The following is a 26,121-nucleotide window of genomic DNA, read 5'->3' as shown; positions in this document are numbered from 1 at the left end:
TTGTTGGGTTTTTCTCTGTATCTATGAAGCGCCTTGAGGCGACTTATGTTGTGATTTGGCGCTATATAAATAAAATTGAATTGAATTGAATTGAATTAATAGACAAACTACAGAACATATTTATGTCCCTTTTTTCTTCTCTTTCCCCTCATCTCCAGTCCAGGTCAAGGGTGCCCCTTCAAACCCTTTATTGACCGGCCCTTCAAATTTACCTGTAAAATGGGCCCGCTGGTGGGCCCATGGTCAATAAAGGGTTAAGCTTGGGTCTGCCTGAGGTTACTTCCTGTTGAAAGGGAGCTTTTCCTTCCCACCATTGCCTTGGCCCCAGTTTTCAGAGTTTTCTCTCTAACAGGGTCTTTATTTTACAGTATAAAGCACCTTGAGGCACTTGTGTTTGTTTTTTTGTGTTACATACATAAAACTGAATTGAACTGAAAGTGCAGAGTGTGCCTACACATCTTTTTGTTTCTCGGTAACCCTGGTTTTGGATCAGTAAACTTTTGTGCTGTGTTTAATCACTTAACCTCAGATACACAGGTCTCTTTAGAAACATTAAAAGCTACATTATTGCTTGAACCGAAGAGCACTCGAGGCAACATGAAGCTGCGCTAACAAGAGTCTGATTATCTTCGTTTTAACACAAGATGTGTTGTACTGAAATTATAAAGCAGGTGTGATTTCACGTGTATATAATGCATATTTCATCTGTCAAATTAACACAGCTCTTTGCTTACCACTCAGGCTTGAAAGCAGTTTGTTGGAGGTACTTCAAATTGATTTTGAAGTTGAAGAATTGAGCAGCCCTCTCGACAGCCAGGTAATCATATGGAAGCTGGAGCTACCATCCACATCCAAAAACGGAGTCAAGACCGAAGGAGCCATGAGGATCTATACCACTCAGAGAGACTTTGTCGGCCTAGCTCCTCTCATAATGGTGAGTTAGCTGTCATCCCTCCTGTCACACCTAATCAGAGTAAAACACCAGGATCGATGTTGCCAACAGCAGAGTTTCCAATAATGCTAAGATTGCATCCTTTGAGCGTCGGTGCATGAAAATATCATAAAATGCACTTTGCTCTGATCTGTTCCTGTCTGGTTTGCATACACAGAAGGCTGGATATGCTTTGGACTGTTTAGTAAATGGCTTCTATTTTGAGCAGACTGTGACCTTGTGTTGTTGACTGTCAACTAGCTGATGTCTCCTCTGTGTTGTTCTGCTCTGTTCTAGCGTGCATTATGTGGTCATTCTCTCCTGCTAACAGCTGCTTCATGTGCTTCTATTTTGGTGCCGCAGGCCTCTTTTATTGTGCTACCTCTATTATTAACCCGTGATATAATCTCCTCTACTCAATGAGAAACATTATAGCACATTTAATTGCCGTGCTGAATCTGAGTTATCTGTCACCGGGGCCAGCTCCTAACTAAAACAGTGTTTTGAGAGATAACTTTCACATTTGTTCGACTACATATAATTGAAATATGTAATTTATACAAATAAAAGATAATTGCTATACTTTTAATGAAGGCTTTAGTAAGATTATGCAGGCTATATGCTTCATTTCCATCTTAAAGGTGCTGAAGTGCTCAAAGCTATGTGGAAAAGCTACAGTATCCCGATTTGTAAATTTGACATGGCTCATCTCGCTGGTGGATTAGAAGCTGACCTCAGGCCAAACAGGAGGAGATTTGATGGTTGGCTCAAGGGGACATTAGCACTGACTGATCACTCTTGGCCTTGCTCCATGAACTTCAGCTAGTGCTGCTGCTCACTACTTCTATAGGAGGGGGGAGGAAAGAAAAAAGCTTCACTGATACTACCTTCACATCAGAGTTTTCAGTTGCACGTTTATTTATTTCTGCCTAATTTAAAGCGGTTTTACTCTCGAGGGGACAAGTTTCCATCTGCTTCATTTTCATACTTGGAGTGGCCAAATGTCTCTTTATATTTGATTTGTTCATTCACAGAACTGCACTGCACTTTAGCTTATAATATTCGATTAATTCAGCTTCATTTGAAGCAGTCTGTTTTCTGTTGTTTTTTCTTTTTTTTCATAGAGAACGACACTTACCCATCTGCTTCATTTTCATGCTTTGATTATCCAAGGATTCCTACAAATAACTATCAATTTATTTTAACAAGGCACCTCACATTTATAGTGTTACGCAAATAGCCTTCATTTGTGGAATAAAGTGCTTTAGAGCTCAGCTCTTAGTCACCTAACAGGTACTCAAAGACCAAGGGAAGCTATTGATCAAACAAGGCCCTAACCCAACCAATCTATGCCAAAAGACAATGAGACAAAAGGAGCCAGGAATCGAACCACCAACTCGTCCAGAAGCGGATGAGCGCTCTTATTTCCGTGACATTTATAATTAACAATGCACCATGCATCGCAGGCAGGCTCTGTGTGTGATAAAGACTATTTTTAGTCCATGTTTCTGGGTATTTGCCCATGTGTGAAGTGATACAGCATCCCTTTGAGGGACATGCCTGTGCAGTAAAAAATCCAAGATTAGCTCTTACTTCTATGTGGTGACCGGGCCATCACCCAGCCTTAACTCTACTCCCCCACTTGCTTCCCAAAGGCGGATTGGCCTTCTTACCTCGCCACTGCTGCTGAGTCGCTGAGTCACGCTTCATCGCCCGTGTCTCCTGTCTACCTCCTCTAACTGCATCCCATGCCACTCTTATTAAAAAATAAATAAATTAAAAATCTTTGTCACTGTGACAGTAGCACTACCACGTAAACTCTAAAACTGAACTGGAATATGAAACTCATTTCTCTTTGCTCTCTCTGCAGGACACGGAGATTCTGAACACCGCTGTGCTGACGGGAAAGAAGGTGGTGATGCCTGTGAGGACGGTAGCTGTGGAGGAAGATGGAGTAGTCACGGATGTGTCTGATTACACAGACTGTAGCTCCACTGATGAAGACGTTCTCAAGGTAGGATTTGCACGTCCCCCTTATGACTTACTTTACAATGAACAAATTCCCCGTCCCTTTGGTTTTAAACGTTCCAAGAACAATGACAGAACAAAGGATGTGAACTTCAGTGTCCATCAACAACAATAAAGTGCTTCATATTTGGACCTTGCTTCCCTGTCCTAATGTTGAGAGGCATAAGAAAGTTGAGTAGTTTCTTTGTAATACTCATGGACAAGGTTAGTTTTATGTGTCAAGGGAAGGACAGCTGAACACAAAGACGTTGCTCCAAAGTCACTTTTACTCTCTCCCTCTTTTCCACATGGTAAAACAAACTATTAGTGAGACTTTGACAACATTTCCCATCAATCTCCCCGACAATGAACAGCTACTGTGCTAAATTGCTCACAACATGACCTCTCAATCTACCACTGTGCTTCCATCCCGCGACTTGTCCCTTTTATCCTGTATAAGTGAGCACGACTGACTGCAGAAATTGTTTATGGATGAAATTGAAAGTCAGGTGCCTAGCCTTCGAGGTCAAAGGCTCTTGATATATTTATCCAAGATTAAAAAAGAAATAGCCATGCAGTGGGCTCCAGTTCTCTGGTGCAATTGAATTTTGTAAGTTTATCCAACGGAAGCTGTCCCAGCTAATAAATAAATGCACTTGCAGTATGACGAGGTCACGGGCAGTAAGTGTACCTGTATCAAGCACAGATTTGTGCGGGTTATAGAAAAACAGAATTATGTGGAACAGTCAAGAGGACGAATGTGGACTAAAATATTCTTTTTCAACCTTGACTATAGCCATGTTGTATGTTTGCTGACCAGATAGCAGATTCAGTCACAAATATTCCCTTTAATCTTCTTAGTCTAACAGCTTGACTCAGATATATTTTCTCCTCTATTTTTGCCTGAAGATCAAATCTGCTAGTGATAGATGGGGAAGGATTTATCTGGAATTTATAGCTCACGTGACCTGGAAAAAAAACCCCAAACAAAAAAAACAACTCCCTCTTTGGTGGAAGCGATTCCCAAATGTGTAGAAATGATTCAGAGAAAAATATGGAAATATCTTAAGGTATGAAGGATTTACATCTGAGCATTTAACATTTTAACATTTTGATCTGGTCAGTTAAGTATCAGAGGGGGTTGTGAATCAGTTTCAGCTGCTTTGGTGCTATGCTGGTGCATTGGATTCTGGGCTCCTCCTGGTGTACAACATTATCCGGCCTCATGTGGTGACGTATGTGGGCAGTTCCTGGAGGACAAAGGAATAGATACTACTAACAAGCCCCCATGCTCGCTTGACCTAAATCCAACAGAACTCCTCTGGGACTTTATGTTTCTGTCCATCCAACACCACCAGATTGCACCTCAGACTGTCCACAACCTCAGTGACATCCTGGTCTAGATCTGGGAGGAGATTCCACAGGGCACCGTCTGCCATGTCAGGAACACGATGTTGTCAAGCATGCATACATGTATGTGGGGGCCACAGAAACTACTGAGTACCATTTTGAGCTGTTGCAATGAAAATTCAGCAAAATGGACTAGACTTCCACATTATTTTTTCACTTTGAGTTTCAGGGTGTCTTTGAATCCAGCTCTTTGTAGGCTGATCATTTTGATTTGCATTTCGTTCCTAACACATTACCCAGTCTGTATCAGTATAGATTTCCAGCATGATTTTTGTCCCATTGAGATCTGATGTGTTTTCAAAGTTTTCCTTTATTTTTGAGCACGTGTTATTAACCAGAACTTTTTATTAGGTGATACAGCAGTTTAACCAAAACATTTACATGATATTACATGATATTTACTTGATATTTTAATTGTGCACATTCAGTAAAACTCTCTATGTGCATGTGCAGAGTTGTGTCACTGAAGCGCGCATTTCAGCATTTTTAATTTCTGCCTGTCTGTAATACTGTACCCAGTGATGAAAGCCAAATCCCATTTTAACGTAAATATCTTTGCGATACCGAAAATGGTGAGGGATATTCTTGGACAAAGAATGAGATTGTGACTGGAATGAGTTGGCGGATGGCACATTTAAAATGGCATTCCCTTTTAACTTATTCTTCGGAATATTATTTGAACACAACAGACGGTGGAGGTCCTGGAAAGTGCTCCTCTAACACAGTAGAAAATTAGCAAATTGCCTTAAATCATGGCTGACCAGCTGACTTCCCACACACTGAATTAAATACATGAAGATTCAACACAAGTGCACTGAAAATAAATGAGCCCTTGTCTGTTGTTCTGTTTTTGCATGGAAATTTTTTCCCTGACATCTATTTGAAAGGTTTTGTGCCACTTCTTAGAAATACACTGTTAGGTATAAAAGCAGAAACCACATCCGAGTTAGCAGCAGGGCTGACATGATGAGTGATGGGGTTATTCTAAAGATGTTCCATATCCACGGGATGCAGTTCCGAGATGCAATGATGACACAGGATACTCTAAAAAAAAAAAACAACTAAAAATTGCACGACCCGGTGACAGCACATCTCGTACGTCTTGGGTCCACACCGCTTCGAGATGTAACTTATATATGTAGTCATCCTTTAGCCATCTGTCAATGTCAGTGTATTTCCTTTTATTCCCCTGGGTGTTTTCAGTCACTAGAGTTCAGTGATTTGTTAATTATTGTATTGGCCAAAGACGACCAAGTGAAACCTCCTGACGTGACGCAAAATGATGCTGAAGCAGCTGCCCAAACTTGCAAAGGTCACCTTTGAAATTCTGTTGTAATGAATGCACTTGGTTGTGAAGGACTGATGCTCAGCGTGCACTACATGATATTTCGATTAACATAAAACTGCAATGCTGCCTCTTCCCAACGCCTCACACCGGTGATCATCACAGTAGTTTATTAAAGCCAGCTGACATTACTGCGGTGACACATCCAGTGCAAAACTGCTTCACGGCTATTTGTTGTTGCAGGAATGGCCGATGTGTTAAAATGGTGACTTTCATGAGAATACTTGATTATTTTTTGTCATTGGTAGGAAGAATATCGCTTTCATTAGCAAGTTTAATCCTGAGTTTGATGTAGATTGTTTACATAATCATCTTAGACAAAAAATGATAAGATGCTCACGTGCCGGCGGACTGTTTCCATGTTATCGTTACCTCTCCAGGTGTCCGACAGGTGTGACTATGTTTTCGTAAATGGAAAAGAGGTTAAGGGGAAGATAAAGATGACGGTAAACTTCACCTACAGCTACCTGAGTGCTCAGCTCGAACTGAATGTGTGGATGCCCCGGCTTCCTCTCCAGATTGAGGTGTCAGACACAGAGCTGAGCCAGATCAAAAGCTGGAGGGTACCCATCCTCACCTCAAAAAGGTAGGAAACCACTAACAACACAAAATCCCTTTGCTTAATTTCTACAGTAGGTGTGATTTCCAGGGGCATTTTTTTTATTCATACAAATTTAAATCATATCTCTCCGAGGATTTAGAGGTTAGATTCCATTATGTAATGCACTGCAATAATTCAGTGTGATCCAATCAAATAAAGAGACAGACAGGGCTGAGTGATTGATATAGAGGTGAAAGCATGTACTGTTTGATAGGCCTGACCTGCCCGTATGTTTTTGTGCTCATGTCCCAGAACTGGCTGGAACAGTGATGAAGACGATCGGAAGGGGAAGGGCTGTATGCTGCAGTTTCAGCATGCCCTTGTGAGGGTGCTAACCCATTTCATGGCAGAGCAAGAAGACCCCCGGGATCCAAAGGCCTATTTCCTGGGGTCTGATTGGCAGGTGGATGTCACAAGGTTGGTTCGATACTTCATGAAGGTGGAGGACACTCGAGTGGCAAGGCTACAGGCAGGAAGAGTGCTGTCGGGGAAAGACTTTGGGACCACTGCCATCCAGGTAATAAACTGGAATACTCTTTGGATTAGTCTTGTGAGCCAGCTCTAACTTGCTGCCTTTTCACAGAGTAACTCTTTTTCTGAATTGAACCGTTTCTGTCTGAGGCAAAGAGTTAAAAATGAGATCAAATCTGAAGCAGCCTAAAAAAGGTGACTTTACCTGATGTTGACAGGTGTTTTCTCCACTATCTGATGCCATCTTGGCTAAAACAACTATCAGAGTTGTGGATGACAAAGTGACCATCACAGAGCTGGGGGTTCAGCTGGTTACAGGGCTCTCCATGACATTACAGCTCAGTGCAGGAAGCAACAGGGCCATACTGGCTACCACAACCACACAGGAGGTGCTACAGAGTCCCAAACAGGTAACATCCTTTATCATTTTTTTAAATGTAAAGATTTTAGATTCAAAGATCAAAGTACAATCTTTTTACAATTTCTTTGTTCTCTTAGGAAGCTTTGGTCAGTGCCTGGATACAATTCAGTGATGGCAATCAGACACCTCTTGACATTTATGATCAATCCTTTTTCCGTGTGACGGTGACCTCTCTAGATCAGGGAGTGGTGTCGGTGCAGGGCACGCCACCAGCTGTGGCGGCAGAAGGAGAGGGCGAGGGAGTCTTGGTCAGAGTAGAGATGTCCATCTGTGAGGCCTGTCAGAAGTCCAAACGCAAAAGTACTTTTGCAGTAGGCAACGGCACCCTCAAGGTCAAATTTCAAGCGAACACTAAGCGATCAGATGGAATATTCGACAGCAGTACTGTTAGCAACAAGGAAACTGACTATGGGAACGATGGGGAAGAAGTGGAGCGTCAGAGGAAGCAGAGAAAGCCGTCCCAGGATGCTTCACCACGCATGCCAAACTTAGACAGAGAAGAAAGCGCCATACAGAAGATCACGACCACTATTAAATCTACAGAAAGAACCCTGATAACCAGCGGTAGCCTCGGAGGAGTGGGTAAGACCAGTAATTCAGGAAACCCTGGTAGTCCTACTACTGTGGCTAATGTCAGCCTAATGAGCAGCCCTGGTGAGAACAGCAAAGGATACGGGTCAGACAACATGATAGTGGAGGATATGAGCAGCGTTAGCTTCACCAGCACGGTGAAAGTTCCCAGGAATCTGGTAAACTCCAACAACTTCCCCACCAAGGTGGAGACCCCTGGGCAGGGGACGACAGAAATAGAAGTTGGTGGTGAAGAAGTTTTGGCAAACAGGCCTCTAACAGACTTAGAGATTGGCATGTATGCTTTGTTGGGTGTCTTTTGCCTGGCCATCCTGGTTTTTCTGGTAAACTGTGTCTCATATGTTGTTAAGTTCAGGCACAAGAAACCGCCCTCTCACGGCCAGGAACCCACAGGCCACAGGCACGACTGGGTATGGCTGGGCACAGATGCTGAGCTGGTGATGAGCGTGCCGGGCAGCCCGGTCCAGCAAGACTCCCAAACTACAACCACTGTGATAGACATTGGGCCTGATAAGACTGGCTCTCTTTCCAGGAGGCCCAGTTGTCTGGCCTCCGTCACAGATTCTCCCCTCAGTTGCGTAGGCTCCCTCAGAGGCAAACCGATGCCCACAGAGTCCCTCCACTCGCCCACCAGCAAGAGAAAGAGAGTCCAGTTCACAACCTTCTCCACACTAGAGCGCCAGCATTCACCACATCTCCCACCCAGAGAGAACGGCCATGGCATCCATTGGGTTGGAAAGGAGGACAGCTGTGGGGAGGAACCTCAAGTGCCCATCACAGAGCCTGGGGACCAGTTATAATAGAGAACCTGATCAGACCTCACATGTACAGCAGATGTGGCTTTGATCACCTCAATGCCTTTGTCAACTCTGAAAACTCTCGAGAATTTATGATTTTGGAATTGCCCTCCTCTACATTTCATTACCTATCAAGGCCTTTTACATGTACTGTATATTATTGTTAATATTGGAGAGTTAGATGTGTGTGATCGTGTTTGAGATGGCCAATTCAGACGGACTCCCTTTTCACACAAAGCCACCAAATATTAAAGCTGCATGTGGATATCTACTTCTAAATTGTTGCACTCACACGCTGATGCATACAGTACAAAGACACCCAGAGAAAGTGTCTCCAAATTGAAAATATATCCTATATCAGCATAATCTGACACTGATTTCAGTAGACATATGGCTTTGATTAAAATAATAAGAACCAAAAGGAGTGTTTTCTATTATGCAACATAAAATATGTATTTGTAATTTTAAGTTGGGTTAATTTTCAGTTGCTTTTTTAACATTAAAACAGACTGATCTTCAATATTGCCTATTAATTGATTTTCTATGTTAAGCACCAGCCACTTGAGTTGGTCATCTACTGCAGTTTTTTCTTTGCTTAATTCAGAGATTAAGATTATCTCCATCTGCAGTACTTTACATTCGAAACGTAGCTCTGTTTCGGGACCCCTCACAGATTTCTACGTGGATATGTGGACAGCATGAGGTGGGGAGAGCAGCATCGAGACCCAACACAGAAAAAACACATCAGGAAGAAGAAAGACACACAGGAGCTGGGGTGAAGGTCATTTGCAAAGCGACTTGAAGGTGTGCAGCAAGCAGCTTAAACAGTGCTTCCTATATGGGATTTGTCAATTGGCTGTATAGAAGACCATCAACTGAGCAGACAGCTGAAGTAGGCTAGCGCTGGGACTCACTGCCATGCTGGGATCGTGGCCGAGCTCGTCTTTGTGGCCTGCCTGAACTAATGCAGTCCTTGATTTGATAGGTTTTTGTTACGGTGCTTACGCTGGTGCAGTACGATATCATAATCAACCTTTGTAACAGCAAACAAAAGGACTTTTGTGCCATTCTATCCTTTAAACAAAGTTATACTGGTTCATTCTCTTTGTGTAACACAGTTATTTCAGCATAAAAAAACAGAAAGGGGTAGCATAACCTGGAAAAATCTTGGACTTCATTTGGAAAAGTCTGATAAAGAGAAACGTGATAATGTTTTAGATCGATAACCATTTAATATGCAGAGTGAATAATCACAGTATCCATGCCTTTATCATAATTAAACCATAAATAAGAGTCCATCATAAATGTCATATGTCTTTGGTTTAAAGCACTCTTCATCATAATTTTCAGTCAGGTAGTACAGATAAAACCGCATTGTTATGCAAACGAGCATAATTACACCTGCGCAACAAAGAGAGACTAGTGTCGCGCTCTTCTTCTCTCCTGCTGAAGCCCCTGAGAAAGTTTACAGATTGCAGTTTAATGTGCTCAGTGCAAAGCGTCCACCAGTCGCTGGTAAGTTTCTCTCTCCTGTTTCACGCCGTGACGGTCTTCCACGTAGAGTTTTCCATTCCTCACCACTCTTTCTCTCAGCTCGTGATCTGACAACAGCCTCTGAGATTGATGCACAAATTCCTGGCAAGGATAAAGGCAAAATTAGTCTCATTCATTGCCAAATGCCACTTGAAGCTTGCCAGTGAAGGTGCCTGGAGATATTTTTTAAAGCATAAACGATAATCCAAAGCACAAGAACAGAACTCAGATAGAAGCCTGTGCACTGATTAGCAAATACTTCAAAAGTGTCTTTACATAGCCAAAGGATGGAGATATTTGTGGCTCCATATCTAAATATGGATGCCCAACAGACCCCCTTTTTCTATCCTAATAGCTGCCACCTCTCATTTGCTTATGTAAAAAGAGAAAAACAAACAAAGTGATACAGTTAGAAAAAAAAGATACTGTAGAACCAGTCGTGTTGGGAACATGGCGAAGAAAAGACAAGGATAAAAGAGCAACAGTATAAAAAAAGGGAGTAATAACACCATCACGTATTCATAGAAATGAGGTCCATCAACTCAGCATTCAGAATCCTAGTTTGCTCATCTGCTGGCCCAGCAGCCTGTCAGAAGCCTCCAACAAAATGAAGTCAAAGTGCCTTGAAGTGTTCTTGCAACATGACAGCCAACATTCACTGCTGCACTGAGCCAATGGGCACACAAAGTTTTAGCCACTGCCAGTCAGCAGGCCATTTTGCTTTACTTCACTTCAAGTGATGTGATTATGTCTGGAGAGGCTCTTGGTGGGAAACAGCTCTTCTGTATGGACATATGAGGGCTATAAATCCTCACAGCAAAAGGATTAAAGCTCAACTTATGAGAGGCGCGCTTATATTCACTTCACTCTTGGTGCAAATTACAGAGCCCGACAGGACAGGCCATTTTTCCTCTTTAAAGCTCGTGAGTGCTTTTGTGTTTACTTTGCTCGACACATTTCTTAATACCCACACTCCTCATGTAATTCCATCTTGAAGAACAAGAAATACTGTCAGTGGAAAGAATAAGGAAAGACTTTAGCGTGCGTGAAAAGTCCTGCACGGGAGCTACTGCAAAGGCGGCTCAAAGACTAGCACTCTCTGCCCGTCGGTCCTGGCCGAGGTCCTTGTTTATCCGGTCCAAGTTGCTGCAACCATCTGTGTGAGCTTCCTACCAGCAGCTCAGTGGAGCACACGTGCAGGGAGGAATTATCCCCACCATTACAACAACATCACGCTACAGCATGATCTTGACAATACAACGCTTAAGCCCTGCCAATTGGCCTTATCCTTTGTTATCTCCCATTGCATTAAACCTCATTGAATATCAGACTGAGCAGTTCTCATGGGGGATTACTTACTTTCCACCTTGCTGCTAATTGTTGCATCACTATGCGGTAGCATAGTATCTTTGTTCTCTCCCTAAAGGGTGCACTTCTTTTGATTCTAATCCAAGCACCTGAGGAAACATAAAATAAAATATAACACAAGGAGGGGCCTTTTGTTATATTTTACCTGCTCAGATTGGACTCGTGATAAAACCACTACAAAGTTTACAAAATGATGTCAAAAGTTTCTGATTAAAACTGTGAGACTTGTTATTTTATCCAGTTATGCAAGGAGAGGACATCAAACCCTCCAGTTGTTCTCAGTCAGTGTGTCGGTACTACTTAATGCGGTTGTGTACTTTTCTGGTCAGCTGAGGTAAAAGGAGTCCCTGTAGCCCTGGCAACAGTTTATCCTCTCTGTAGTCCATAAACACAGTCATTATGTGTATGGACTACAGCGCTTAGCTTAACTACAGAGCTGGTCAGCCAATATATACCTGAGGAGAAGAATACAGAAGGCCGGTGACCTCATGCTGCACCACAGCTGCGTTTCCTGGAATGTTTCTAGCCAGCACAGGTACCCCGAGATCAATGGCCTGGTGAAGACAGAAAGCATAAGTCAAAGGCAAAAGTTTCTTGTTTATCCTGTCATTTTTAAGAAGCAGTCACTCGAGCATTTCGGATGGTGTACAGCGCCGCCATTCTGTGCTTCGGTTCACTTAAAGAATTAACAATCTGTGCAAGCTAATACCTTGTTAAGTGAAACATGCTAACAAACTAATAACACTTTAAGCCTACTGTGGATTGTCTTAATTGCCTGTGTTTAAAAAAGATTAAGAGGATTTGCTCACTCAAGAATGGGAAGATTGGAGTCAAGCAATTAATTTGAGTAATTGTCCCAGAAGTGTCCAGATAGCATTGTAGCTGAACAACAAACAGTGCAGAAGATTCACGTGGTTTAGATTAAAAAGCAAAAGCTCCTCTGTAAGATGCCTTGATAGATCAAACTACCATTACCAAACTGTTATTCTTGTCAATGTTGGAACATCGTGCTGCCCTGCCGTCCAATTACCCACCATCCTCAAAGATGTTTACCTCCAAGATGGCTGCTGACATGCCCTCTGAAACAGAGCTGTTGACCACAGCGAAGCACCTTTTCATGGCAGCATGAAGCTCCTGTTGGCACCTCTCCTGGGCCAAGAACACCCCTGCTGTTCTGTAAAAGCAGTGGCAAAACTCAGTTCTGTGTGACTCAGGGCTCACAGAGGCGTGAATGATGCTGAACAGCAGTGACAAGCTCAGGCAAGGAAACACAGCTGCACTGTTTGTGACATGAACGGAGCATCCAGGTAAAGTCTTAAGCAGAGAGGGCAGCTTCCTGCCGCAAAAATCTCTGTTGTGGTGAAGCCCTGTGGCGAAAAACTGAAAGATCGGCGGAGACTTGAGTGTGGGAGGACAGATAATAAAAAGAGGACCTTGGCGCTCAGCTCTATTTTGCATTCTGTTCACATTATGTTACGATACATGTGAGCTGCGTTTGTTTTTCAATGCACCGCATGAAAGAAGCACAAAGGCAGGCAAGTCTGAAAAGATGGAACATCACAGCAATTAAACAGACAAAACTGACGGTTTGAACACAAAGAAAGCTGAAGGCCTACCTTTTAACAACCGTTTCTACTTCAGCAGAAAGAACGGGATCAATCTGAAAAACAAGAGGCAAAACAAAAATGACCGAAACAAAATTTCTGTTTTTCTTTTTTATTAAGGATACCTGCAATATCCTAATTACTGGGATATAAAATATCGAATGACACAATTAAGAACTTCTAACAGGAGAAAATCATTCTCAGGAAAATCCTGCATTTTCAGAGATTGGGGTCAGGGTGGGCAATCTGATTAATTGCAATGTGGGATTTATGTGCATTAGCCTGTCCACAGAAAAGTCAAAGCATAGCAATGTGGGTCAAAGATGCTACTAAGCAAGCTGCTACATTTTTCTCATTTTATTTTATAGCTCACAAAATGCCTTCATGAAATTATTTTTTAAGATGTATTAAAAAAGAAATGCAGTTTTGCATCCTGGAGCGATCTGGGATTCTGCAGGAATTATAAAATAGCAGGGGTCGGATCAAGATGATGAAGATACTGGCAAAAATACACGGTTTAAGCCCAACCGGCGCTGTCTTATAGTGAGCCCAAAAACAAACAAACAACAAAGCTACGTCATATGGCGAAAGCTTCAGTGTTCCTGTTCATTCTAATAAATCTGTCATACCTTTACTGATGTTTGAGAGAGATATAATTAGATTTCATTTTTGCTCTCAGCAAATAAATAAGGTGAAAGCCTGCTATCGTTACGGGAGATAACGTTCCCTTTTTGGAATTGTCCAGATTTATTTTACTCTGTAATTTACAGCCCATTTACAGAGAAGTCAGATGTGTCATCGCTGACAAACTGACCTGAATTTTCCTCTTAATCACAGATGCTGCAAAGCCACAGCGCTTATTACTTGAATGAAGTAGCGATACTGATTTCTGTGATGTCAAGACAGCCTGAGCGAGGGATGTCTCATTCCACCTCCTCTTCGCATTTTTTAGATCTTTTTCCTTCACTTCGTTTAATCTGTTCAACACTGTTCCACAAAAAATATATAATCCTTAAATTAACACAGCTGAAATCTGGCTGTCACACGAAAACATTTTTAGTATAAAATTAATATCTTTCCATTTCTTGAACAAACATGCCTGTGATTCAGACGTGTCACGATGAATCACATGTTTCTGCTTCGACTGAACCGTTTCATCAAACAGCAGCAGCAGCAAAGCCTCGTGAAAAAAGCAAGAAGCGGCAGTAAGACGGTGCATACAAGCCCGTGGCCATGCCTAATTGAGTTGGTTCTGTGCAAAGCTAAAGCAGAACGTACCTTTTGCCTGAGACCACTGTTTGAAAGAAAGAACAGATGCTAAAGTACTGTACATTGATGCCGTATCAAAGTCGGGTGGGGGGGAGAAGAGAAGATGAAGACATGCAAACAGAAAACAATGGGTGAGAGAAAAACAAAGAACCGAGGCTGCTGCTGTTCTCTGGGATATGACAAGAATTTTAACATAAAACTGCAACCTGATATTTTTTTTAAAAGAAATTTTTTTTAACATAAATGAATAAAAAAACTAATTTGATTGTGTGACTGACTAGTTGATTGATGCACGAGGTTATTCACGACAGGGTTTGAGAGTTCAATTGCTATTTTCCACTTATTTATTTGCACTGTTTGACATGAAGACACACAGCTTGTACCTGAGCACTTAATGTTTTCAGGGAGACACACAGCACAGAAACATGATGACATGTGACAGGGTGGCAAAACCTGTAACTTGTGCGCCCCGTACACGTGCAGATACATATTATGAGGATTAAAATGAGTTTGCTCCACTCCCACACAGGTCATTAGTAAAAGCCAAGTAATGTCAAGCAGGTAATGCCAACCCCCCCAAAAAAAAGAAACAAAACAACTCAACCACCACTATAGCTGACCCCTTCCCCAGTATTCAGAAGACATTTCCTTCCAGCACTGTCCGTTAATTCCAGCATAACAACTAAAGCCTGTATGTCTGCTCTATCCAATTAGAGGCTGCCTCAATTCCCGGGGGATGTTTCTAGGTAATTTCAGCAGTACACAGAGTGACAGTACGGAGGCACATGGCAGAAAAGGGAAAAAACAAAAACAAAAGCATACACACAAAGAAACAAACAAAACAAAACTGGTGCATAAGGACTGTTTACTTACCTTGGGTCCAATAATGACTAACACATTCAGCAGATTCTCACAATGCCACTCTGAAAAACATTAAATATAACTGGTGATGTAAAAAACAACACTGCAGTTTGTTTTTGTGTGTGTTTTTTTAAATGAGCAAGTTGTCAAAAGAAGTGAGGCTGTTCTTGCACAGATTCCCACAAGCTTGTTTAATGCACGACACTCGTGGACAGTATGTGTTAATTCCAAGAACGTGCATGTGAAACTTGAACCGTGTAGCTCTCCTCAACATTAATATACAATGTTGACGCCCTCTAGTGATGTCTCATTACAATAACTGTGTGCTGTGAAAGTCACAGTATATATGGGGGGTTGAAAAAGAAACCACTCGTGTTAATTAGAGGCAAAATATTAGGTACCTAATAAGACATACAGGATATCCACCAAAGAAAGAAAAACCATAAAAACCATGAAGGCAAGACCTGACAAAATGAGAACGAGCTGCCCCGCTGCACTGTACAAACACTTTTTCATGCAGCTTTCATAATCATATTTACTGGTATGTATTTCTAGTTTCAATAACGGGTTGGGTCTGAGTGCTGATCTCGTCGCCACTTCATATTATACATATGCATTTCATAGCAAGCACAATGAAATGAATTCAACAATATAACATAATGAATAAAATCACAGCATACTTGAAAAAACCTCCACCAAATAGAGGGGGTCTTTGACTCTTCTGAGGCCACAGACCAATAGGAAGACACGCAGCTCATCCACATGCTCAGTCCTCACACCTGGAGAGAAGCCAGACAAATAGAAAGACAGCGCCACAATATCAAAACACTGCATAATGAACATCCCAAGTACATCAGCAGATAATGAAAGCAATACATCAACCAAGGTCACGAAGAAAATAAGACAGCGGTGACTAATGTGCTCACACAATTCTCTGATCAGGAGGGAAATAGTCTGCTGAAAACACTGGAAGGTCGCACCCTAATCAGTGTGTAATGCAGCATCATAACTACACACTTTGAATATTTGGGTGACAATTTGCTCACTGATCAGCTCTAATTAAATAAAAAAATTAGCCGGGCCAATATCGAGCTGACATCAAACATCTGAAGAATTAGGCTTTAACTGCAATGCTGTGGAATCTGCTCCTCTCAAATATCATCCGGCTATCACATTCAATCCAGAGATGATCAAAAACTGGCAGGCACACAAACGTGCACAATGCCAGCAGCTACTCTCGTGCACCTGACCTGGCAAAGACAGCAGCTAAAAGTCCTGACCCTATTACACAACCCCATCATAAAGGCAACACACGACCTAGCCTGTAAGTCTCAGACCTCACATTAGTCAACAAACCTTTCACTTCAAAAGTACAACTACACTGTACTCGCCTTCGAGGCGAACCAAAATTACTGTCACAACTGCGTGGTATGTAATGGATGACAGTGGAAATAACAGAAGAATATACTATATTGTTACACAGCTACTCTTAGTCTGGGCATTCACATATACAACTAAATTCATTTTTTGTTTTCATATAGCACCAAATCATAATAGCAATCACCTCAAGGCACAAGATATAGATCCTATAATAATACAGATAAAACCCCATCAATCAGGTGACCCCCTATGAGAAGGAGACAATGGGGAGGAAAAACTCCCTTTTAACAGGAAGAAACATCTGGCCGAACCAGAGAAACAGGGAGGGGCACCCATCTGCTGCGGGAAAGGTCAGAGATTCATACTAACCCATGATTAATGGTTGTTAATAGTGATGTATAAACACATAGATAGTAAAAGAGGTCCCCAGCAGCCTAGACCTATTGCAGCACATTTAAGGGACGGTTCAGGGTCACCTGATCCAGCCTTAACTATAAGCTTTATAGAAAAGGAACGTAGTATACAACATCAGTAATCAATAGCACTTAAATAACATTACTGAAAATGTTACAACAAAGCAGTACAAGCACAGTACAACAAAAGTGAGTACTAATTGAGAGACACACAAGCCTGTAATGACTGATCTGTGATTTCCTGTTATTCCTGTTAACTGCATGAAGTCTGTCATGCATGGGGAACTGAAAAATGTGACTGTGAGATGGCACAAAGGTGTGAAATGACACACTAAGACTGGTGACTAATGATCGTCCTAATATGCCGTCATGCACTGAGCAGTGCTTGTGCAGTTATCTACTTGCATAGCGACAGACTTGGCACTGGGGTTATTTATTAATGTAGACCAGACCATATTGGAAAGATGCCATTTATACATGACAACACAAATGCCAAGAGTTACACCAAAATCCTGGCGAGTATTTCTATCGTTCATCTGTTTGAACAGGACTGTAGAGAAACAGATCCCCTCGAAAAAATAATTTAAAAAAGCTGAACACACACAAAAAACTCAAATAAGTTTGAGAATTGAGTATTTGTCATAAAAATCAAAGTTAGAAATACAAAATGCTGAAAATGTTTGCCCTTGTGCAAAATTAAAGTAATACAGCTAGATTATACAGAACACAAGAGACCAAGGAAGACCAACAGAGGGGCAGCTGCACCACTGTCCCAGTAAGAGCTGAGGAGAGTCCCAGATGAGGGCTCACTCAGCAGCCGCGGAGCAGAAGCCAGGGGGAGTTGCAGTGACGCGCCCGTGAGCTCCGCCGGCCGCCAGCTGTGCCTGAGTGACCGAGCCCCAGGCCGAGAGGCTGGGGGCACCCCACCTCCGAAGTGGCCCGAGCGAGCCCCAGGCTCCAGGCCCCGATAAGCGGCCGCCAAGGAGTGAGCCGGTGTGTACCCGGACGCCCATCCCCAGACACAAAGAACCACCAACGCACCGATGTCTGAGGGAGTCCGCCACTGGCAGGGGAAGTGGTGGTGGGTGGAGATAGGCCTCCAAACCTTGGAGGGCCTGAGATGTACCTACTTCTACTGTATATATAGTCAAACCCAGGAAGTAGTGGTAACAGTTGGAACAAAGCTGTTCCAAAATTAAACCTGAACTAACATTATGGACTTTTCCTCAGTGTTTCCATCAGTGCTAGGTACTTCTTGGATGTCCTTGCTAGACTTTGTATTGTGTTCAAGGATTGTTTCCTGTTTTAGTCTGTTTATTGACTAGAATAAAACAAAATGAACAACATTCTTGACAGAACAAAATGGAGCTCAAGGACGACTCAAACTCGTGAGTTTATACTTTCAAATCATTTTTTAGCTTACTGAGGTAACTGACGTCACACTCCGTTGTCTCGATGCATGCTCAATCATGCAGGTTACTAAATCCCAGAAAGTTGATTCTGTTCATCTGCATGTAACACTTTCAGTACATTTCATCACTCACACAAATGACTTCTTCAGTGACTTCAGCTAACTGCAGTTTCCCCAACTATAAGACAGGCAGGGAGGTCCGTCCTCCTCTGAACTGAGGAGAGGGCTTACCGATATATCTTTCACCATGTCACAATGCTGTGATTGTTGCTTTTCCTAACTCTATGTTAATGGTACTGATCAATTGTCACGATAACGCCAAGTAAATGATTATAAAAAAGCCCATTGTTAGTCTGTGGAGCTAGTTTCAGTCACTATGCACTGTTTATAAGTTTGGGGAAACCTGCAGTCAGCTGAGACTGTAGATGTCACTTGGATGAGTGAGTGAGTGATGAACCCACTGAAAACAAAACATCCAGATGAACAGAATCAGATTTCTGGCATCCATATCCAATTCTAGTCTGTGAGGAGAAGTGTCCGTCACAGTCACATACTAAGCAGATTACTGTTTAAAATACAACAAAGCTCCCTTTGTAAGCAATGATCTGACTGCAGAAACATCCATCCATCTATGGCTCCGTGTATGCACTGCGACCATAGCTGGACTGGCCATCGGGCATACTGATGGTGATTTTTTGTTTTTAATGGGCCGATCGATTTTTTGGAAGGGTATAAATAATGAAAGGTGTTGGATTGGCCAATTGGTCATGATCGACTCTGGGCTGGACCAATTATAGCCGAGGAGGTCGGATGCACCCTCCCCCTTGTTTAGCAATCTCATAGACGAACTAAAGAAAATGGAGAACAAAAAAAGGAAAGGAGGTGCAGAAAAAATTAGGGCCAAAAAGAAACAAGTCCTTCAGGCAGACGCTGCCAAATGTGTAAAAATAACTGAATTGTTTGGCGGTAGCTATGGCATAGCTTCCACAGATTTTGCATCATCAGCAAGTGGTGGAGGCCAGCAGGTGGATAAGGGAAAGGGGAGGCAAGAGGAGGAGAGACCCGAGGCGGCCGCCGGTCATAGTGGCAGAGGAACTGAACTTCAGGTAAGAAGTTATGACCTGCTGTCTATCTGTGTCAGATATAAACCAAGTTTAGTTGTAGTTTGTTTTCGTTGTGCTGACTTTTTACAGTCGCTTAGAATAACTGGTACTGCGTACTAGCTAGCATGACGGAGTTTATATACTGCTGGGCGGGTGCTATGAAGTTACTGATAGTAAATTTTATTTTATGCTTAAGGTTAGTTTCTCAAACTCTTCAAAATCTTAACAAATTGTGCCAATCCTTACATGTTGCACCAGGCTGATTTATCATCAAAAGTGGAGAAGTCTGTGACAGAGGAGACAGAAGAGCAGCAGAGAGAGATGGAGCAAGAGAGAGAAATAAAAGAGCAGGAGAGAGCGATGGAGATGGAGAGATGACTTTATGTCATCCATGAGGGATGCATTTGACATATGTTTCACATATTATAGCCCAACAAGTTACTTATAGCAATTTAAATACGAGCAATCAGTTTTTGGCAAATACCGGAAATCAGTTTTTGGCAGACAATCACCTTTTGGGGCGATCGTGGCTCAAGAGTTGGGAGTTCGCCTTGTAATCGGAAGGTTGCCGGTTCGAGCCCCGGCTTGGACAGTCTCGGTCGTTGTGTCTTTGGGCAAGACACTTCACCCGTTGCCTACTGGTGGTGGTCAGAGGGCCCGGTGGCGCCAGTGTCCGGCAGCCTCGCCTCTGTCAGTGCGCCCCAGGGTGGCTGTGGCTACATTGTAGCTTGCCATCACGTGTGTGTGAATGGGTGGATGACAGGTTGTGTAAAGCGCTTTGGGGTCCTAGAAAAGCGCTATACAAATACAGGCCATTTTCTTTTGGCACAACACCAGCTATTGCAGTTAATAATACAACAGCTTCTTGCCATTTTTTGTGTTTCTTTTTATCGCTGTGTAACTGAGTTCAATTGAAAGCCTGCATGCGCTAGTACCTCTTGCCACAAGTTCCCAGAATCCTTTGCGGTTTTACCCCTGAATGACGTCACATTTTTGGTGGGCCGGTCTCTAGTCAAAATGCCCGGGCCAATTTTTTGTCCCAGTCCAGCCCTGACTGCGACTAGCTTCAACCAAGGAGATGACCCTTCGAGGGGTATTTGTTCATCACGCATTTGATCTTAAAAAAAAAAAAGTGTTGGACAATGTCAAATTTTTAACTGACTGTTGCAACAAATTTAATGTTAAACATTCGTAAAAAATTACAGTTTATCCTGAGAGGAATGCTAACATCTGTGTCAACCTTGTTGACGTTTGTGGCTTTGAATACATTCTCTACTTTAGAGGATAGAGGGGGAGTCAGAAGTCTGCCAAAATCATTAGGATGAGTAAGAGGACCCTGAATGTCTGCATTTTTTACCAATCCATCAAATAGACGTTGGCATATTTTCCAGCAGAAAGTGCAAATTTTGACCTGCTGGTTACACAAAAAGAATTCATAGATTATTAAAGTAGGTTTGATGCTCTGGGGACCATGACTATATCCAAAAGCTGAATGGACTGCCAAATGCAGAGCAGAAAGTCTGGTGAAAAGAAGATTTAGACTTTATCGACATTGATTTTTGAGCCTTTATGTCAGAGAAGACTGTGGTTTTATGCAAATTTAAAGCAAAGCTGGTACAATAGCAATACTTTAGGGGTTGAATTTGAAAGAATAAATAAAATTACATTACTTTCTGCCATCAGTGGTAAATAATGGTATAGTTGGCCACAGAAAATTGACAGAAAAATCATTTTTAATCCTTTAATCCTTATTGAAACAACCCAAAATGCAAAATCACTGCTGCTGCGAAAACCATTTTGGCAATGGTGTTACCAATTCAAGCCAAATCTTTAAAAAATTTTTTTTTTACAAACTCTGCCCAAGTTTAAAGAAACAAAACAAAAAAAGTGAAAGAAATCAAACCACAGAGCACCAAGCCTGTGGTTGCAGTACAGTGACACTCGAGTGAAATCCCCTGCTGCCAGATAAGTACAGATCAGAAGGCTGAAGCAGCTCTTTAATGCTATTAAAGAGCATCTTAAAATGACAGCCTGGAGACTGGGCACTGACCCCGATCCTAGGAGAAAAAAAAAAGCTTTTACATCTGTGGGATGTATCAAACTTCCTTGCATTGATTCACATGATCTGAAAACGTGCCAGCTAAGCTAAACATCCTGTCAGTTTCTCCAAACAAGCTGCAGGAAAATACTACAGGAGCTCGAATCATGTCTTAGCACAGACCTGTCAAAATGAAAAAAACCCAGTGAGGAAAAAATATATATTTTTGGGAATCCAAGACAAAATTCATTTTCCCTCTGAGAATAAAACTAAACAAATTGTACAAATCATATGACGTGCCAGAAGCAATATTCTTTCTCTGTCTGTGTAGTTCTGTGAGATCTATGCAAATCATAGCTTTTGTTTGTTTGCCTTTGATTTCAGAAGGGTAACAACCCCTGTAATGCTTTAATCAGCATGTGTGCATGCGTATGTCTCAGCATTGCTGGAAGAGAACATATCTATCTGAACAGCTCTGCTTTCATCTGTTGAGCGGCATGGTATGTTTTTTTTTGGACTAGACAAAAATTGACATAACCAAAAAACTCAGGTATGAAAAAAAAACTTTTAATTTGAAAAATTCCAATAATTAGCACTTCCACTGTACATATTATGCTTTGAGGTATCTGAAAGGTTTTTGACCAAACTACATATGAAATGTGACGAGTGTGTGATAAGCAATTTCGCACACCACATGAGAACCGCACACATGAGCTGTGAAATGACCTGCATTTTGATCAGTTAAAATTAATTATACTTGACGTCTTATAACATGCTAGAGTCAATCCAACCATGGAGCAACTGACCTGGCTTAAGACTGGGACTATAAATGTGGGAACATTGCTACAAATCTATAAATAACCTGAACTCTCAAACAGCATTTGCAGCAATTCTAAAAATCACTTTTTTGTTTTAATAATTATTATTCTGTACAAATGTGTTTAAAACGAAGGAGCAAAAGGTATGTCATGAACCATTTGTGTCCATCTCTGTTCTTTCAATACCAAAACATTGGTCTGAAAACTAGTTATGAGAGTACAGACAAAAAACACAAAAACTGTAAAAATCAAACAACATCAAAAAAATCAATTAAGGCTTCCCACCTGACCTCTTTACAGAATCACCTGGTTTTTTTTACCAGCTTGGCAGATTAGGAAAATGCAGGCAAAATGATCTTTGTTCATATGCTGTAACTTGTTTTGATCAACCCCCAATCCCACCTTTCCCCTCGGAAGTTTACACAAAATGCACTTTAAAAATAAAGTTTTATCCGGTAATTCTTAAACCAATAAACATGATATAATTATACTGAAGCTCAGTGTTGATTATTTTAATACAGCAAGCCACATTATACTCTCTCATTATAAAATACTAACCAAAGGCTCTGACAGTACATTTAGCTCATTAAGATATTGTTTTCTTAATCTAGTGCCAATACTTTAATAGTTAATTTGATAATTAAAGAGGCCACATCCTTTGTGTGGTTATGAGAAGGCATCCGTATACACTTTGAAAAACCTGAATGACTCAGGCCATTACTGTATCACTCAAACTGTGACACTGTGTGACAGCTTAGTTATCTGAAGTGCCCAATGACATCTGCTGTCACATCCTGATCGATACAGTCTAAATATGGCAGATCATTTATTATAAGTAATGAGGTCACTGCCGTTGTGGCACGTGTTTGAATGCGAGCGACTCTATCGCTCCTGGATTAGAGTCTTTACCCGTGAGCCTCGTTAATCTGACCTGTCAAAGACTTGTCTTCATAGTGGTAAAGACTTTACTGTCAAATTGTACTTGTAAACATTTCAATCTATAATAGATGTAAAGATAAGATAGATAAGATCCCTTTATTGTTACCCACAGGAGAAAGTCGTCCAGGCAGCTGCTTGATCAAAAAACAACAAACATCGCAATAAAACCTTAAATGGGCAAATTTTAGGAAAGGCAGACCTTAAAGTAAATATACAAACAGATGACTAATTAATAACGCCTCATCAAAGCCTCTCTACTTTTCTTTGTGTCCAAGATGAGCTGTTCATTTATCCGCTAACAGACAGAGGGGCAAATAAATGTTTATGTTGCTTCTGCATACACACGGGAATTCTGTAAATCTACTGCCAGAGATTCATGCATGCAAACAGTGTTCAAAAATGTCTTGGTGAACGGTCACTGTTTCTGTTCCCATGATGAAAAATCTGTCAAAAATGTTTAGTACAACTTTGGTAAACTACGACGCCGCACAGCTTGATGGATTGTCGGAGGATTACGGCTACCGTAGTCAGGAGCCTTGCGGAGTAATCTGGTTCCAAAACTTCGTCTGCTTCAGGTCCCAAAGTCAAATGAACACTGTGGCATCACTGAGAGTTAAAAACGGTCTAAATTCTTTGGTCTTTAATAAATTGATCAGTGTTGCTGCTTTACCAGGTGTAACAATTAAGTTTAACATCCAGGGATACATGAAAACAGAATTTATTAAATTTAACAAAGTTAGAAGTTAGCAGGAAGTTAGCTCGCTAGTTTCCACATGATATAGCATGTTCTGACTGAGAGATTTGTGAACAAATTCAAACGTACTGCTCTGCTATCACTTCAAACATAAATGAAGACAGAAAACTAAACAGCAGTGATGTTTGTAGGGTTACTGAAGTTGGACTAGCTGGTATATAATGATGTGCTATGTGATCGCTAGCGACACAGCTATGTTAGCATAACATAAACACAGTGAAGCTGGAGGATGAACGCTAATGGTACGGAAGTGGAAGCAAGAAGAATGAGTTGAGTAAAGTTTGACTTATCTGACTATTTTATTTTGCTTAATGCGCCTTATGTATGAAAACAGACCCGTTCATCAACAGTGAAATGGTCCAAAAAATACGGTAATATTACTGCAGACGCCAAACACTCAAGGGAGCTCTGATTTATTTTTCAAAAGTTCAATTCTTTATTGACTATTTTAAATACTTTACCAACCATGTCTGTAGATTAGCTCACTTATCTTGTTCACATTTTGGTCCAGCTATTTTATTTAAATCTACTTTATTATGCTTACTTGGATACATAATTTTGGAGTTTATTTCATTTCATGTTTGATAAATGACAGACTTAAAACAGACTGCCTCATCTTGATAATATACTCAGACCCCTGCCAGCTCCAATCTTTTTTCCCCTCTAATTTTTGAAAATATTGAGCTCACGTACAGAGACGCTATCTGTTCCGCATGCTGTTTTGTTCAAGCAAAAAAATAATAATAAAAAGAAATAAGCAAAAATGTAAATGTTGATGAATTTTCACACAAACATTTTCCACATGTCTGTGTTAAGTGAGTGACCCCATATCAACGTGGACCCTGCAGGGACCTGTCTAATGTCTGGGAAAAGTGGGTCACTCAAAGGATGACCTCCAACTGATCTGGGCTCTACAGTAAATTCTTCAGGGGTGTAGCTAGATTAGGTAAAAACAACAGTGACACCTCAAACTTTTATAACATACTGGTTATGCTGGGAGTGAGCACAGTCATTTGTATACAAACAAAAAGGTGAACTAACGACTCCTTGGCCGGGCTCTGTACCTCTTACTATGATGCCAGAAATAGTAAGAGGCCTCTCTGAAGGACTCATAGCAATTAATGAAAAAAAAAAAACACTCTCATTGCTCTATATAACTGTAAATAAACCACTGTTAGTGCTGAAATTTAAAAAATAAAAAAAATAAAAATCCTTATTTTTAAACTATCTTAAACATCACAGAGTAGATTAGAGAGTTCAGCGAAAAGCGACTGATGGCGAGTGTCTCACAAATCTGCTGTTATGCGAGTTTGATGAATAATCAAGACTTAATTCATCGGTGTCAAACTCTGGTACGTGGGCCAAATTTGGCCCGCAGCCTAATTACATTTGGCCCGCTAAGCCATACCAAATTACTATTAGAGCTGGCCTACTGGTATTATGCAGCTAATATATATATTGTTTAGTATTAAGCTTTGCTTGTTTCATATTCAGTTTTTCAGCAAAACGTGTCCATAAGAAAAGATTCATTCTTATATCTGAAGGAATAAATATATTTCAATAAATATTAACGTTAGCCCGCGATTTTGTTCCAGTTTTGAATTTTGGCCCACTGTGTATTTGAGTTTGACACCCCTGACTTAATCTGTTGATTTGTGTTGCTCAACCTTAACTTTATGTTACTTAATACATATATATTTCTCAACATGAAATTCTCTACATTATTTTTTGGTTCTTGAACATGACTTTTTAAAACTATTTGTGGCAGTGGACAAATTCATGTTGCCCCTCACGCCAGAGTCATGCAGGTCACAGATTTTCATAAATCACTTGTATCATTTTTAAATCAACCATTTATTAAAAAATGTGTTGCTTGGTTAGGTCGAGGCACTACAAACTCCTTTTTCCATCAGGCCATCAGACTGCTGAACACGTCATAGACACCTCAGCTTCACTACTGGAACTTCAACATTATGCACTCCACACTGTATATAAATGCCACTTGTTTTGCACATATTCAACTCTGTATATTTTATATATTTTATTATTATTTTAT

The 26,121-nt window shown here is 41.2% G+C and overlaps 2 protein-coding genes across 3 annotated transcripts in view; one reads left to right on the top strand and one right to left on the bottom strand.

The window, feature by feature from the left end:
• LOC102192966 (transmembrane protein 132D) overlaps window positions 1-9,095 on the top strand; it is a 31,685-nt gene extending 22,590 nt beyond the window's left edge. The window contains exons 4-9 of the mRNA XM_005729552.1: window positions 742-934; window positions 2,802-2,945; window positions 6,074-6,279; window positions 6,547-6,811; window positions 6,984-7,175; window positions 7,264-9,095. Coding sequence (XP_005729609.1) covers window positions 742-934; window positions 2,802-2,945; window positions 6,074-6,279; window positions 6,547-6,811; window positions 6,984-7,175; window positions 7,264-8,577 — 2,314 coding nt within the window. The 3' untranslated portion in view covers window positions 8,578-9,095. The remainder of the gene's footprint in view (window positions 1-741; window positions 935-2,801; window positions 2,946-6,073; window positions 6,280-6,546; window positions 6,812-6,983; window positions 7,176-7,263) is intronic.
• Window positions 9,096-9,786: 691 nt separating this feature from the next.
• Window positions 9,787-26,121, bottom strand: part of glt1d1 (glycosyltransferase 1 domain containing 1) — a 36,720-nt gene continuing 20,385 nt past the window's right edge. Inside the window, exons 7-13 of one of the 2 annotated variants that reach the window (XM_005729550.1) lie at window positions 15,890-15,988; window positions 15,222-15,271; window positions 13,092-13,135; window positions 12,529-12,649; window positions 11,931-12,029; window positions 11,467-11,564; window positions 10,145-10,209 (exon numbers count right to left, since the gene is read on the bottom strand). In XM_005729550.1, coding sequence (XP_005729607.1) covers window positions 11,496-11,564; window positions 11,931-12,029; window positions 12,529-12,649; window positions 13,092-13,135; window positions 15,222-15,271; window positions 15,890-15,988 — 482 coding nt within the window. In that variant the 3' untranslated portion in view covers window positions 10,145-10,209; window positions 11,467-11,495. Of the gene's footprint in view, window positions 10,210-11,466; window positions 11,565-11,930; window positions 12,030-12,528; window positions 12,650-13,091; window positions 13,136-15,221; window positions 15,272-15,889; window positions 15,989-26,121 lie in introns of both variants that reach the window. The other variant, XM_005729549.1, reaches the window with a different exon arrangement.

The sequence above is a fragment of the Pundamilia nyererei genome, unplaced genomic scaffold (assembly GCF_000239375.1).
Source record: "Pundamilia nyererei isolate P.nyererei 1_Seehausen unplaced genomic scaffold, PunNye1.0 scaffold00033, whole genome shotgun sequence".
Lineage (NCBI taxonomy): Eukaryota > Metazoa > Chordata > Actinopteri > Cichliformes > Cichlidae > Pundamilia > Pundamilia nyererei.
This window is presented reverse-complemented; position numbering and strand designations above follow the sequence as displayed.